At 50.0% G+C, this 15,801-nt stretch overlaps 1 protein-coding gene across 6 annotated transcripts in view; it reads right to left on the reverse strand.

Annotated features, from left to right (window-relative positions):
• The window catches only part of LOC117206001 (ecdysone-induced protein 74EF), a 144,091-nt gene that overhangs the window by 19,893 nt on the left and 108,397 nt on the right, over positions 1-15,801 (reverse strand). For 4 of the 6 annotated variants that reach the window (XM_033444913.1, XM_033444914.1, XM_033444915.1 and 1 more), the window contains 3 exons: positions 9,288-9,545; positions 6,925-7,092; positions 6,033-6,272 (listed from right to left, as the gene is read on the reverse strand). In XM_033444913.1, coding sequence (XP_033300804.1) covers positions 6,033-6,272; positions 6,925-7,092; positions 9,288-9,545 — 666 coding nt within the window. The remainder of the gene's footprint in view (positions 1-6,032; positions 6,273-6,924; positions 7,093-9,287; positions 9,546-15,801) is intronic. The other 2 variants (XM_033444916.1, XM_033444918.1) reach the window with 2 other exon arrangements.

The raw sequence follows: 15,801 nt of genomic DNA on the forward strand, positions 1-15,801 counted from the left end.
CTCGGATACGCGCGCGCGTTTCCCTGCATTTTTTTCGGCCGACGCAGTTGCCAAAAGTTCGCATCGCGCCGCGCTGAAAAATTCGGCGCCGAATCACATGACAGGTTCCGGGAAACCGTGTTACACGTCCTGCTCGAACAGAAATAAGCTTGAAATCACGCGTAGCTGTTTTCGAAATCGTTCGTCGAACGACGGATCAAAGGAACTCGGAACAACCAAGGAAGACGAAATTTCGCGAGAACCAGCTTTTTCTCCCGATACGACGACGATCGGGTTAGAATGCCAATCGTCGATTCCTGGCCGATCTCGTTCACCGTGTTAATTAATGTTAACGAATTCTATCGAAACATCGGACGTCGCTTTGACACGCGGCCGAAGCAAAGTCGCGACTCCGCTGTGACGGTGTACAACTTGGCACCTTTGTACTTCTAATAATGTAATTCGCACTAGCTTGTGATTCTGCCGTTGGAAATATAACACCGTCACATTCGTAGAACGCTACTGGTAGGTATACGAAATCGTAAGGCCGTCGTACGATACGTCGTAAACGATCGTTCGCCGCTTCTTCTTCCAATCGGTCGAATCGCGAATATCGCGAATATTACGTCGGTTCGTCGCGTACATTGCGTTTTCATGACACAGGACGCGCGGTAAAAGTATTTTTGCAGTTGTAATTCGCGCCACAAAGAGCCGTTAAAATCTACCGCGATCTTCACGTTTTTTATTTTTTACTTTTCTTTTTCTATCAAACTCGACGTTTTAATCGAGTAAAAGCAGGGAAAAAGCTCGAACGACGAATAGATTGTCCCGCCGTGCGATCGAAAGCAGCGCGCGATCGATAGCCCGAGTCGAATAAATTATAAACGCGAGGAGCGACGCGTTTGGTCGATTTTCGAAGGCAGATGGAACGTTGGCACAAACGGGCTGCAGCCGGCTCGCAACCAACGAGAAGGGTTGATCGGGATTTGATCGGCTCGCGGAGCCTTGTAACGCTTTACGACGATTCGTCCTCAACGTTAAAATGTGTGCCACGTTGTGTGCCAGCGCGCGACGCGCGAAACTTTCGTTCCCGACGTGCCTGAAGGGTCTTTCACACGTTCGGCGAGCCTCTGATTCTGCTCGAATCGTAGTTCGATGATGATCCGTTCGAAAATAACCGGCCGATGCCTATTCTTCGCCGCGTTTCTATTCCGGTCGGACGGTGGCGCCTACTACGATCCTCTCGTCGCTCGCTCTTGTCAGTTCGTCTCTCGTTAGCCCGTTGGAACGCCGTTTATTTCGTTAGTTTTATCCATCTCGCGAGAACAAGTTCTCGCAGTAAGAAGAAATTCGGAACAAACGAGACGACGCGTTTGTTTCTTTTGACAGGCGGAAAGGCTGGCTAGCGTGGCTTACGGCGGCTTAGAGTTCCCAGGCTATTTCCGATGCTTATCTGGTACGTCGTTCTAGATAGAAGCGACCGATGGCGAATCTGGTTTGGCAAAATCGCGGAAAGACTTCGGGCCATTTGGCAACGCGCGAAAGTTCGCGCACGCACCGGCCCGGATCTGAATTTTAGAATGTCGCTTATTCGAAGAACGGACCAGGCGACGCGAGTGAAAGAGCGACGCGGTCGAGCGCGATCCTTGATTCTAACGCGGCTCGCTCTTTCTCAAATATCGAAACTTAGAACCGTGTTTCTTCGCTACCACCTCCTCTGTACTCCATCGAAAGCAGCGAAGATCGTGTTCGCAAACGTTAGAAGGCGACTACTAAGACACCTACGAACCTCAAAACCGGGCATTCCGTCGTCGCCTGCAAATTACCATACCGTAAAATATTCAATTCGAACGATGAAATCTCTCTTTCCTCCGAGATACTCGTTTTCGATAGTATCTGAAGCGTGTTACTTCAGTCGGAACTTGTACTCGGCTGAGAGATACGGTCGTAAGATAACCAGAAACGATAGGAAGCTCGGACCTGACGTGCCTACGTAAATCAAATTCTGTTTCCACCTACGAATTACCATAGCGCGATCGGTAAACGCGTGGAGAAGCCGATCCGGCCGTATCCCTAGCGTAACGCAATATGTCTGCCGTAAATCGATCGGACCTAGCAGTAACGGAGAGCCGCGTCGCGGTCCTGCGATCGAAGGGCCCTTTAAGAGCAGGTCGAATTTTCCCTCGGCTTTCGTTCGCGTCCACCGTGGTCGGCCACCGCAATGGGAACACGGTCGTCGCTGGTGGGGCGCCCCGCAAAGTTACCAAATCGCTATGGCGTAACATTTTGCTTATTCACGTTCGATTATACAATCCGGCACACTTTTACTCGGCAAGTCGGCCTCTGCCTCTCGAGAGGGCCTACCTGCCACACGGTGTGTCACTGTGCGCAAATTTTTTTTTATCCGTGCGATCGCTTTTTTTCTCTTTTTTTTCTTCTTTTTTTTGCGAAACATCAACAGATGTTCCTCCGCGATTAAACAATTATGGGTTTCCAGCGAACGTACCCGATGGACGATTCTCGACGGACGATATTTTATTCGCGGCGCAGATTTTCCCTGCGATCGCACGAATCGGCCCGCTTTCAGCTGCCTGTCCCAATTAAGCGATCACCTTTAGAACGTGCAACGAGACAACCGGTCATTTCGAATTCCACGCTTTTAACGCTCACGCTACGATTCTGCGATACACGCTGCTTTGGAAATACATATAATAATTGGTTTCAAGCATGTTAAATTTCATTGGCGTTCGGTGGTATTATACTTCGATACGAAAAGACGGATACTATGGCGAAAAAAAAGAAAAAAACGTTTTCTTGGAACGTCGAAGTACGTTTCTGTACTAAACGGATATAGCCGGTGTGTGTATTTTAAAGGCCAAAAACACCTGCGTACGTATACCGTAATTGCGAAAACAAAAGATCCGAAATTTTCCATTCTATTTTGATCTTTCATCGGAAAAAACATTTCCATCGATCGTTCGACGAACGTTACGTTCGGCCTGAGATCAAGCCGTGCTATAAGCTGTTATAAACTAGGAAAACATAGAAGAGTTTGCAATCGGGCGTTCGTTAGAACGAAAGAAACGAGGTTAAACTGGTTGCCACGCTTCGTCAACACTTTCAATCAGGGAAAGTCCGGCGCGGACGTTCCTAGCGTAGTCATTTGAACAACGTCGAACAGGAACCGCGCTTACATCGTAACGTTGCAATGGATCGAAGAATCGGCTGTACGTAATGCATAAAAATCAATGCAGTTTCCCATACGGTGGTCTGTATAATTGATAATGACGGCGAATAATCGGTAATTGAATCGGTTGGAAGCGAAGTTTCAGCCGGTGAAGCGGTTCGACGAGCTTTCCATTCGGTGGCTCGTTTCGAGCGAGACTCGCGCGGTGCAACCTTGGCGGCGATCCAATTCGAGCACGGCTGTTTGAAATCACGACAGGGCCAGGTGTGTGTCCCGGCGAAATCAGCTGTCGTTTCGTCGAACGCGATCGGAGAGGCGAAAAAGAGGGGCAGGATTGCGCGACTCGCGTGCGATTACCGCTCTTGGCAGATTCTGGACCCGGCTGTTCTCTTTAATCGCTTCGCCGCGCTCGTTTCGCGCCACGATCGCCTCGAAATTCGAAAACCTGCGGCAACCGCAACCAACGTCGCAATCGTGTGACGATCGAGCGACTCGAAATACGCTTCGTTCGATAAAAGTAAACGCGAGTACCAGCGGCAAAGAGAATCGCGTGCTTTTAACGCAATCGCGAACGCCAAGTATCTGACACCGTTTAGACCGGCGTTGTACCTGTAGCGTTGAATCGACCGGTTGTATCAAGGTTGATCGTTACACTGCTAGACGTCGTTATCGAATCGCGGACGTTCGTGTATTTAGAGGAAACGTAAACGCAGAGAATACTCAAACACGTGGAAGATATTCGTTGCGACGTTCGCTCGAAATTTCTTCAGTTGTATCCGGAAAAACCTAAACCGACAGTGTGCGATAATTGTATATATTTTAATGCTAATACCGAGAAACTTTTATTTCTCATGCGTATCGATTCGTATGGTTGTATTCCGCTGTTAGCGCCAATAAGGTAACGATTTTCTCTACGAGCGTTCGCTCGAAAGGGAAATCGTGGTCGGTTAAATGGGACGTGCTTGAGAAAATCGCGCGAGACGGAGCGAGAGGAAAAAGGAAACGTCGGAAGAGATCGGTCCGCGGATCGAGACGATCCTATCGACGCGCGCGACGGCCAGGAAGCGAATCTGGGCCGTTGAATCAGGGAAAGGCAAGTGGGTCAAGAGAACGAATGGCTCGGCTGATGTCGGCGTTGTTGCGATTTCTGCCGACGTAGATGACGAGGCTCGACACAGGGAACGACGAGCGTCCGTAGCGTGTAACAGACCACGCGAAACTCGCGTACACACCGTATGCGCACACCACCTTCCCTGTGCTTTTTTCTCCCCTTCTCCATCTCCTTCTCCTCTTTTAACTCTAATGGAACCCTCGGTTATGTCGAAGCCGCTGTTGCCGCAGGCAACCCGCTACTCCTTTCACTTTGCATCTACAACCTGCCACGAGGAAGTGTCGCGCTCTTTCTGTCTCTCTTCTTCGTTTTCGTCCAACTAGACGAGCTAGACGCGTTTCCTGCTGCTGGCGTTCACCGGCGACGTGTGGTTACGTGGAAATCGAGCACGAGCTTGGCTCGACCGATATTTCTAGCGCCGGGTGCTTTTAATTGGATCGTTCTCGCGGACGATTCGATTCGATCGGGCCGAGCGCACACCCCGCGCACCGCGAGCTTCGTCGCCTCGATCGAGATTTCGTTCGTCCGCTGGGTAATCCATGTCGCGGTTTCGTTCGAAACCGGCGCTTACACTCGCAACGTGGGGCTTATAGGTCGTAGGAAGAACGATGACAGGCTAGAGCGCGGATTAGGTGTATTTATCGGGATTCGTAATGCGGTCGAATCGGCAACAGCCGCTCCGGTTGTTCGACTAAAGTGTTACGAGCTATTTTCACGGAACTGCCGGAAATATCAGCCGGCGGTTTACATCGCAACACTTTGCATAAACGTGCACGTTCGTCCAACCAGTTCGTTTCCGTGTCTACGCTCGTGCGTTTCTATTGTTAACGTTGCACGTCGTACGCACCGTACCCGGAAAGCTACTCTCTTAATCGCCATACAGGAATTTGGGAATTCGAGCGACGAATTTCCATCTTTAAACGCGCACGAAGAACGCTCTTCCGTGTGTTTAAGACGCTACGATTCGGTCGTTTCGTTCTTTGTAACGATTTTGAAAGCGACGTAGAATCGACTCGTTCGAATTATCGCTTCCTGCGGGTTCTTCTCGGTGAAATTATCTATCGAGCGTAATTACTTAAGAGGCCGAGACACTTTCTTTCCTTCTCCGTATTAATCGATACCCAGAGCGAGCCGAAATAAACCCGAGCCGCGTCGACGTTGCGTCACGACTATCGAATCTATCTCTCTCTCTCTCTCTCTCCCTCGATATCGCCGCGAGATACTGAAATTACCGACTTATTGGTGGTCGGCTTCGATCGAATTCGCCAAGACATCGAGATCGTCTGGTACCGCTGTACCTGCAGCCCGTGGAAACGAGGTCGAGAAACGTCTTATACTTTGCCTTTTGTTTAACTTCCATTTACACACTTTCGCAAAAGAAAAAAAAAAAAAAGAATAGAAAAAAAAGAAACAACGAGAACGCAAAGCGTAGAATTTCCCTACCAAGGAGATTCATCGCAACTTACCAGCTTTTCCGAGTAAATCGTCGATCTCGAGCGAACGCGACATTTTCGCAGAAATTCGACCGAAATTAAAAATTTCAATTTCCCTGGAAACGTCGCAACCGCGATATTGGCCACGTTTGCAATTGCGAGACAGAGGGATTTTGTCGATACGACGTAGACAATTTCTACGTATTCTATCGTTTTCTTTGGGAAAGGCGAGATCGTGGACCACGGTGACGACGAAAACGGAAAGAATAACAAGAAGAAAGAAAAAAAGAGAGAAACGCAGGAAAAAGATAAAGCAACTTACGTGTAGGTGGCTGACGATAATGCAAGTGTTGCAGACTCTGCGTTTGGTGGTGGTGGTGATGGTGGGGCGGTCCCATTGTCGGGCCCATCGTATGGTTCCCGTGTTGATGGTGAGGCGAACTCCCTCTGTGCGGATGGTACTGGGAGGGATGATGCTGATGAGGATGATAGGAGGGCGGCAGGAAGCCTGCCGTCGACGGATAAACGCCAGGACTGTGACAGGCTGACCTGCCGAGCGCTGCTGTCGGACATTCCACAGAGATTTCTAATAAGAAACTATATAGTCGTTTACGTTCGTACAATGACAAATATCTTACCGGGTTTTTCCCGCTCAACAACCGCAAGTATCGCCTACATCGATCTATCGTTCAATTTGTTCGAACCTTTTTTAACACGTTCGCCGTCGATGCGATTTTCGTTGCTAGAATCGTTTCGTTCGCTAACTATTACAACGAGTACCGTACTTGCGACGTTTTATAGAATTCATTTTCCGTGCATTTCCCATAAATTCGTTGCACACGATGCGGTATTACGCCAACAAACGGTTTGCGTACGATATTCGCTTCTACGTTTGATACAAAATTACTAGGAAACGTCGTTCCACGGTTTGATTTGTAATTCGCTAAACGTAGCAGCGACGGAAATTCGCGTAATTCTCTCAACTTTTATAGCAGTTGCACCGCGACGAATCACAGATTTGAACGGAGATAAATACGGTTTCGAAATACCGTCGGATAAAATATCCATGGAATCGGGACGATCTATTATCGTCCGCTTGTTGTCTAGGTCGTTCGTCTAGACTAGACCGAGAGAAAAGATCGGTCGAACGAGATCGTTACACGACGAGACTCCGTAGTAGGATAATTGGACGTAGGATATACGTATGCGCTTACCTGACGACAAATGAGAATGATGGGACGCGAGACTTGGCTGAAGGGACGAGTTAGGGTTGAGCCTCGCTTTCAATAAAAGATTCGCGTCCTCGTTACCGCCCGAGGACGTGCTGGATTCGACGTCGCTGACTCCGCTGTCGGCGGGGCTCGCTGGCAGTGATCCGCTTCCTGTTTCCATGCGATGAAACAAAAATAAAACGATACAAACGTTTCGTTCGGTAGTCGCGTCCAGGTGACTGACCTCGAGGAAAAAAATGGAGCCAAGCATAGATACTAAAACGCGCGCACAGCTGGCCTCGTTGATTTTGCAACGTTTTGCACGCTTCCACTCCAACGTACGTTTCCAGCGAATAATTACGCGATAACGCGAAACGAGCGCGGACGGTTTCATCCGCCGATCGAGTTCGCGAGTACCGCTGCATGCTGTTTCGCAGAAACGCAGAGCTCGATGGTTGCGAAATTTTGCAAACGAAATTTCACATCGGCGAAATAAACGCGTACGACGGCCGTTAAATGGACCGGATTGAAATTCCGATGAATCGAAATTCCGATCACGAAACGGGGTCATAGTTTAAGGTAAGGTAAAACGGCTGTGTATCGAGAGTCGGGAACTCGAAGGCGCCATCTGGCCGAATTAGCGGCGGTCGCGGGTCTTTACGCTCGGTTACTCCGGTCTTTGTGTTTCGCGAACGAATTAAAGTCTCCGAGGTGGTCCAGAGCAGCGAACGATTCGGAGCATCGGTCGCTTTATCGAGCACCGTGCCAGACCGTCGAACGTGTTTTCGCGTGCGCCGTCAATTAAAGGCATCTTTATGCAACGGCCGAAGGTCATCCGGTCATTGGGTATGCATATCGCTCGTGCTTCCCACGGTCTCCTTCTCTCCCTCTCTCTGCTCTGCTCGCAGCCAGACAGCCAGAAACAGACAGAGAAAGCGAACGATCTGAAACCAGTCGTAAAAGGTCCTCTGTGTCGCGCGAGATGTTAGTCCGTCTGTATCTCCGTACGTCTTTTTCCTTAGGTATCCTTTTTCGCTGTTCGGCGCCGCCTCCGTCGTCGACGTCCACGTCGTCGTCGTCGTCGCGTTACAGATGCGGATCGACTATAGGTCTATCTCAGGACTAGCGGCGATACTCGTCGATTTTTTCACCATCTTTTTCGATCGATTATTTTGGTAAATCGACCGGACCGAGCGAGGTACTCGTGAACCGGATCGCAGGGAACACGTCGCGAGTACTACACCCGTGTCTGGCTTACGCGACGAAACTTTGCAAAGCGTCGAATCACGTGCAGGCTTGATAATATAAATATCTTTTTCCTCTCTTTCGCCTTTCAACGCGTTTTTATACGCTCCATTTTATCCCCTTCTAATCCCTTTCTTCTTATCGTTTAGAAGATTGAAATTATTCGGTAGACTTCTAGGAAGCTTGCGTGCAAACAGGGTAAGAAGGTGGGGGATTTTCGGGTGGTCTCGTGTCGCACAGGTGAGCTCCGGTGGTGAAATCTTGGCTCATCGGCGGACGGGAAGTCGAGAAATCGATATTACCGGTCTGCGCGGCGGCTAAACAGGAATTTTCGCCTTTTTATTGCCAGCTCGTCGTCTCTAACGATTAACGTCAGCGGCGAGGGAATTGCACGCTGGTGGAGCGGACGAGCTAGCGGAGAAACGGCCAATGGGAGCGAGCGTAACGCTTTACTCGCGGCGACGTGCCCATGAAAAGCGTGGCGAGAGAGGAAAGTCAAACGTTTACCGGCTCGGCTCGGCGCGCCGCGGCCAAGCCACGCCGGAAGTGATTTCCTGTCGGCTGTTTACCAGCCAGCCGTCGATATTGCTTTGTAAATATTATTATTGGCCGAGCAGAGCGCCGTTCCAATGGAAAATCGATGCACGTACTCTCGTTTTACGCGACGCAAGGGGAGAAAAAACGAGGAGCGATGGAAAAAATCGCTCGTTTTTCGTCTCGTTACGACCTTGCACGCGATTCGATACGTCTTCCTTCAGACGTTCGCACGAATTGATTTCACTTGTTCCAGCTTGCAGGAACCCACGATTGCTCCTCTCCGTTGCTTTCTCCGCGTTTCTATTGTAGTCGCAACTGCGAGGTTTCGACGAAAGCGTGCAATACGTTGCATACGCGTTACAATTATTTTTCATCGATAGAAATTATTCGCGGGGATCTCGTTGGAAACTCTTATGGGAATTATATTCCAGTCGTTTAGAGGCCACGTCGATCGATCCGTTCGTTTCTTCGGAATTTCTCGCTTTAAAGTAGCGCGATGGAATTGAAAAATCGATAAAATTTGCTAAAAACGTTCTCGATCGACTTGGCTCTGGAAAGACTCGCGAAAGTAGTTTGAGATTGACCTGGCGTACTGGTGGTGGCGATCGTGGCAGTGGTGTAGGACGGCTGGCCCATCTGAGCATGGCCGGCCAAGTGGCGGCCGTATCCATTTTGCACCCCTAGACCGTGCTGCTGGGGATGCTGCGAGAGAATACCGTGCAACAGACGAGTTCCCGTGGTGGTGGTCGTCGTACCGGTCGATCCTGGTTCTGCTTTGACGCTCGCCAGACTCAGTTGTTCCTTCTCGTTCGCATCGTGTGGCTGGACCTCCCTGGTGTCCACTAGAATCACACAATCAACGTCCACAAAATGTCAGCTTTTGTTCCATCGCTATCGAAGAGCAGGCTTTTCGCGTTTTACTTTCACTACGAAAGCTAAGGGTTCCCCGTCGAAAATATACGATTCTTTGTCGCAGCGATCACAGGTTGATACTCTCGACCGTCTCGATTTCGTGGAAGCTCGTGTCAAAGATTAGCAAGTGCCTGGCGACTCGCGCGAGCGTACGCTCGTTATACGCGTTTCTATCGCGATCGATTACGATTCCGGTGAAAACGGATTATACCATTAGACGCTGGGAGCGGTTAGATCGCTTCCTAACGGTAGCCCCGAGAGAAGGCTAAGGAAGCACGAAGGAAAAAAAAAAAAGAGAGGCATGGGAGGTGTTCTCGAGGGGTATAGCGCGGCGCTGCGGAGAGGAAGTGAAAGCCGGTGTGTCTCTCCTTGACCCACTGCAACGTTTCTACCTTCCTTTCAGGCAGTGCCAACCTCGCGGCTTCATTAAGCAATTTCTCATGGCAGCAGCCGAGGAAAAATCGCCGTGGAAAATCGACTCGAGCCGGCACGCTCGATGACTGACGCGATTCCACCGCGCTAGTTCGCGCTTTCTTCGCCTCGTCACACTCTCCTCCATCTTCCTCCTCTTTTTTTCGCTTCGCTTCGGTTCGCTTTCCGACCACCGCTTCGTACCATCGTCGGTCTCCTCTCGTAAAACCAGAGGGATCACCACGCGAGCCAGAAAGAAGTGTGTCGACCGCTTTTTATCGCGTTTACCTTTCGGCGCCCACACGGTTAAACGCGCGCCGATCGGTTGCGTAATTCACGATATTTGCGCCCCAGACGGGTCTGCGTGTCCGATGAAAATTCAGTGACGAAATTCGAACGAAAACAGGATCGTGTTGTATCATCGTATCTCGCTCGTCGTCCATTCCTCGCAGATATTCTACTCTTTGCGCGCTTTCGGCTCTTTCAAACGACCCTGTGTTTTAATTAAAATTAATATTATCGGTACAAGTTTGCGTTATTTTAGAAAACTTTTCGAACGGGTACAAATCGTAACGAACATTTCGTAGAAACTCGATATTTTCGCGTGGAACGGATACGTTGACTTTGCCACGACATTTCGTAGAAATTCATTTTCAAAGACTCTCGCGACTAACCGTACATCGCAGAATTTTCCATCGAAGATACGAATAAACTATCGTATCGAGTTTCGTTTATTTTCTGAAAAGCACCTTCGGGTCTCTCCGGCGCGTTGATAAAGCGGTTCTACCGGTGTTGCAATTTTCCCCGTGAAATTAAATAGTAAAATCGAATCCCCGCGAAATGTAGCGCGCGAGAAAGTCGGGAGAACCGGAAGCAAGGTTGAAATTCTAGCGGACGTAGCCGCGTTTCTCGAGGAAGTCGATCATCGAGAGGCGATCGACGATAAATGGACCTCGCCATCTCTCGACGTCACGGACGGATCCGTGAATTGAATCGGTAATTACGACCGCGTAGATCGAGCCAACGGGTGTGTTTAGCTGTTGGCAAGGTAGTCGAGCAAACGATCGGTTTCTTCTTCTCGCCCGGGAACAGACTGCTGTTTCAGGTCTGCTTGTTCATCGAGTAACAAGAGCAAAAGAGAAAGAGAGAGAGAGAGAGAGAGAGAGGAGACGAGCACAAAGGGAAAAACGGAAGGCGAAAAACTCGAAGGATAAGGGAGGGAATAACGAGAGGAGTCACGGACGTGGAGTAAAACGAGCCTGTGCGCCTAGTCGTCGTTTTCTGGAACGCGACGATGGGCCGACGTTTGGCCGTCGTAACTTGGAATATTCGTTCGTACGCGAGATCCGCGGTGCGTTCTTCGTGTTCAATATGCGTCGGTTTCGTATTAGATCGTAAGCTACCGCGAAATTGGATAGACGAGCTTTTACCGACCTGCAAACCGGAGAAAGCTCGCCACCGTTTACTTTTACTGGTTCTACCTGATCGGACGCGAGACGAGCATCGACCATCCGTTTCTAACGAGTTGGTTACACGGCAGAGGATCGATCTTTGGACGAAGAGGAAAATATATTCGCGAATAAAATTTGCTCGACGCGAACGAACGCGAGCCAGGGAAGATCGTATCGTTCGGGTCAGGGTTTAAGAATCCCGTTGACCTCTGTTAACCCCGAAAACACACCCTCGACGAAATCTCTACTTGCGAGGGTGCATTTCAGATGCACCTACCCCCGTGACTGGATACGCAGAGCGAGAACTCGTACGCGCGACCGTTAAATTATTCCTGACCGCTCGACGTTTTCAATTCGAAACGAAGTTGTAAATAAATGGCTTGTTACCGAGGCACGCTCGTTTTCCCTCTGCCTCGTCGTCCACGTTGTCCGTAATAATATTGATTCGACTCGAATACGTCGACAATTTTGTCCTCGAACCTACCATTTTGCGACGACCGTTTCCTCTTCACAGCCACGGAATATATAGCAGTCGGAGGAAACGGACGATGGGTCGTGCAAAATTATTTCTGCTCCTAACTTCTTGCCAGCCCTATTGCGACCGAGTTAATTTTTCAGCAGGCGACCGACGTAACAAACTACCACGCGAACGAACAAATTCTCCAGCCTTCCACAGACAGAATCCTGACTCTTCGCGAGGTTTTTCCGCGATATTTAATCGGTGGATAATTTCCATGTAATTCGACCGCTCTGTCGAGACTCGTGCAAGGAGCGTTAACCGATGCTTAAAAAGTTTCTCAACCTGCGTTCGATTCCGATCCGAGTAAAAGTCGGTGCGTGTAAAACGCGTTTAAAATACGACGCGAGATAACCCGAACGATGGCGAACGGTTAACCGCGTCCGCGCCCAAGCTCCGATCGAAACGACCGTTTCACGACGGCGGAGATCTCGAGGATCGTTTTCTGCGATCTTCGGGCGTCTTTGCTCGCGCACGGTCGTTCGTATCGGCTCGTTAGCGACGCGTCGAGTTCTCCTGCGGGTTCCGGGGGGCTCGACCTTGCTCGACCTTGACTCGCCCTCGCGTCAGCGGAGAAGGGTGGGTGTCTAGCCGCATCGACCGAACACATCCCCGCTTTCGACTCGCGTCGTTTCGAGAACCGAGGAATTTTCACCGATGTTTTCGCCTTCCGTCTCGTCTATTCGGCACACGTTTCGCCACCGAAACCCGCTTCCGGCGCATCGACGCGTCGATCCGCTTCCGTCGAGTCGAGCTCGTCACCGCGCGATGCTCGAGTTCTCGGCATTCTTCGGCTAGCTTTCGATCAGCAGTCGAGGGCTGATTCTTTCGGCCAATAATTTCATTCCTTGTATCTGAACTCGCGTGTGTACGATGGATGTTTGAAACAGTCGGCGATATCCGTTGACCAGGTGGTATTCGGCGTTACAGCTATCGACCAGCAATTTACGTATATTTAAGTAGATACGAGTAAACATAATCGGAGCCATATATATTTACGATAGAATTCGGCGTTAATCGACTCGACAGGAACATCGGTAATTTCCGTCGCTAATTGCTGAAACGACAAACTCCGATGTTGACACTCGTAATTTTGCCACGTACGACGATCGAGATACGCGGAAGGATTACCTAAGCGAATCATTAACGCGGAACCATCGAGGTTTCAACGAAAGAAACGCTGTTCCAATTATTCGTTTCTGTGGCGTTTCGCGAATCACCAGCGACCAACGATTCTCCATCGTCCGGTCGTGCACGACGATCTTTAGATTTTTAGATTCCAAGGGATCGAACGTCGATACAAAGAGACGAACGAGCGGTCGCACCTCTGTTCCGCTCTCCTCGCTTCCTCGAGGCTCGAAGCGCGTCGTCGAGAGGACCGGAGCGCTTGGCGATCGGTGCGGCTGTCGGGCGATCGCCTCGATCGAGCGCCGAAACGATTCGGCCGCACACGCGCACGCGCAGTACGTAAGGTCAGCGTTTGCCCGGGCCACGCAACTTTCTCGCCGCGTACACGCACGCACGCACGCTCGCACGCTCGCACACACCTTCCGGCCGTGGCGCGCATTGCGTAACGGTAACGACTCTCTCTTTCTATGTGACATCACGCGCGCGCCCCACAAATATGCGCGCGACAAAGGTGGCCGCGCGACCGATTTCCATCGATCCACTCCGTTTCGCCTGGAATTCTGACGAAACGGCCGATTTAATTGGCCACCGTTCGACGCCGGCCGAAACGAAAGTAAGTTTGACCGGGAATTTTTAATTTGGCGGCCAAGCTTTATGGAAACAAGGCATCGACGGAAACGCGAAAATTGCGTCGAGGAATTTACGAGGAAAGACGCGCGAATTATCGTACAGTGACTGGAAGTAGTACTCGCGCGTAATCTTATTTTCCAACGTAAAGAGTTTCTTAATAATCGGACACCGTGTATTTTGGGATTACGCCGTGTATGAATAACGCGTTCGAACAGCTCACAGTTAATCTCGTTTGCCTCGTGCTTTTTGTTCTCGCGCAAATGGTAGCACGCGGATTCTACCTATTATTGCGGTATTATCGTTGTATCGTACTATCCGTACATTTATATCTAACGAACGTTTCATCTTCCTCGCACGAACGACGATCAATTTATCAAACCTATAGAATTCTTCGTTTCCATTTGCTTTATTGATACAATAGAATCGTTCGTAACAGCGATGCTCCGACAGTTTCTCGGTATCGTGATATTCTTCCTAGCATCGAAACACGAGATTGCGTTACTTTTGCATCACACCCTGTGCGAACTTCGATCGCTATCTTATTTTAATAGAAGGAGAAGATTCGTCGATCGGGGCAATTTCGCGGCGTATACTTTTCCCTAAGATCCGAAGATCGGGGATCGAACTATAGGCGCCTGACATTTCGATGCCACGTTCACAGCGGCGGAATCCGTCGATGACCCGGATAGTCGGATCGCCGCGGTTGCTAACTTCTCGAAGAAGACGAAGAAGAAGAAGAGCGTGGAACCGCTCGTTGCGCGCTTCGTCGCTCGTTTACGCCACCCAAACGAACGTATCCTTGACACGAAGACGTCGATCCGTCTCGAAACGAGTTCTCCCACTCGTTGCATATTTTCCACCCTTGCTTTGCTCTCCGGCAGAGACCTTCCTGTTTCTTCCACGAGAAGACCGCGTCAGGTTCCGTAGGAATCGTTCGAGTTGGCGCGTAGAGAACGTTCGGTCGCCGTGAGATTCAGGGAAGAATCGACGACTGACATGTAACGAGTCGGAGCAACGGCACAAAGAAATTACGGCCGTGAAACGATCGCGATGTTTTCGTGGCGGTCGCAGGTGCAGCTGCACGCAGGTGTGGTCGGCCAAGAATGGAATACCGGCCGTGGAAATCACGCCTCGAAAGTGGCAGTGATTAACCCTTTTTCGACCGCGCGGCACTGTTTCTTCGAACTTGGAACGGTTCTGTTGCGCCAGACGGCAATTTTCGGGAAGACTGTAGCGAAGATTTCGTTTAAAACGTCGCGACTCGCGGTAGGTCGATTCCTCGAGCAACGAATCGATGGAGAAACCTCGGCATAACCGCTCGCCGCTTTCTCGAGAAAGACGATCTATACGCGCGCACTGCAGCTCGATTAATTTCGTTTCAGCGTCGGTATCCCTGCAGAGGTTAATACTCGTTTCGTGCGAGCGAATACAAACACGGCGCAAGTGTCCGATTCAAGTTCAAAGTTAGAAAGGCTGGCGATATCGCGTTCGTAAATAGCATTAAAACCGCGTACACAAAAGTGCACGGCGCGGATGATGGAATACGAGTTATTAACCGTGGATTCTGCTCGATCGTATCCAAGACCGGCCGAAACGGTTACAGAGCCGAGCGGAATACACGAAACCGCAATCACGGACAGTTGGAAAGAATGAAAAAAATACCTTCGGTCTTGATCTCTTTCGTATTCGCGAAGGTGGTGTTTGGTGTAGCGCGATGCAATCGCGTGGCAGGCAGAACCTTTGATTCGTCGCGGTTGGTTATTGGCTGCGTTATGTAATTTCGTGGCACGCCATACTTTCTCGCTTCGATCCTGCTCCCGACTCTCGATCGAGTCGAGTTGAAAAATGTTAGCCGGTTACGGGAGCCGAGGATCGATCTCCAAGCGAAATTCCTGCTAACTAAGCTACTCGCGTTTCTGTTTCTTTAATACGCGATCGTTAGAAGATTTCATTAACGACTCGTAACATCCAGTCTCGCTCGCCACACGGATTACGGTTATTATTCCGATAATCGATAAAGACCTTTTTACCTGATTCTAATTGTAGTTT

This window comes from Bombus bifarius, unplaced genomic scaffold (genome assembly GCF_011952205.1).
Source record: "Bombus bifarius isolate JDL3187 unplaced genomic scaffold, Bbif_JDL3187 scf7180000007996, whole genome shotgun sequence".
Taxonomy (NCBI): domain Eukaryota; kingdom Metazoa; phylum Arthropoda; class Insecta; order Hymenoptera; family Apidae; genus Bombus; species Bombus bifarius.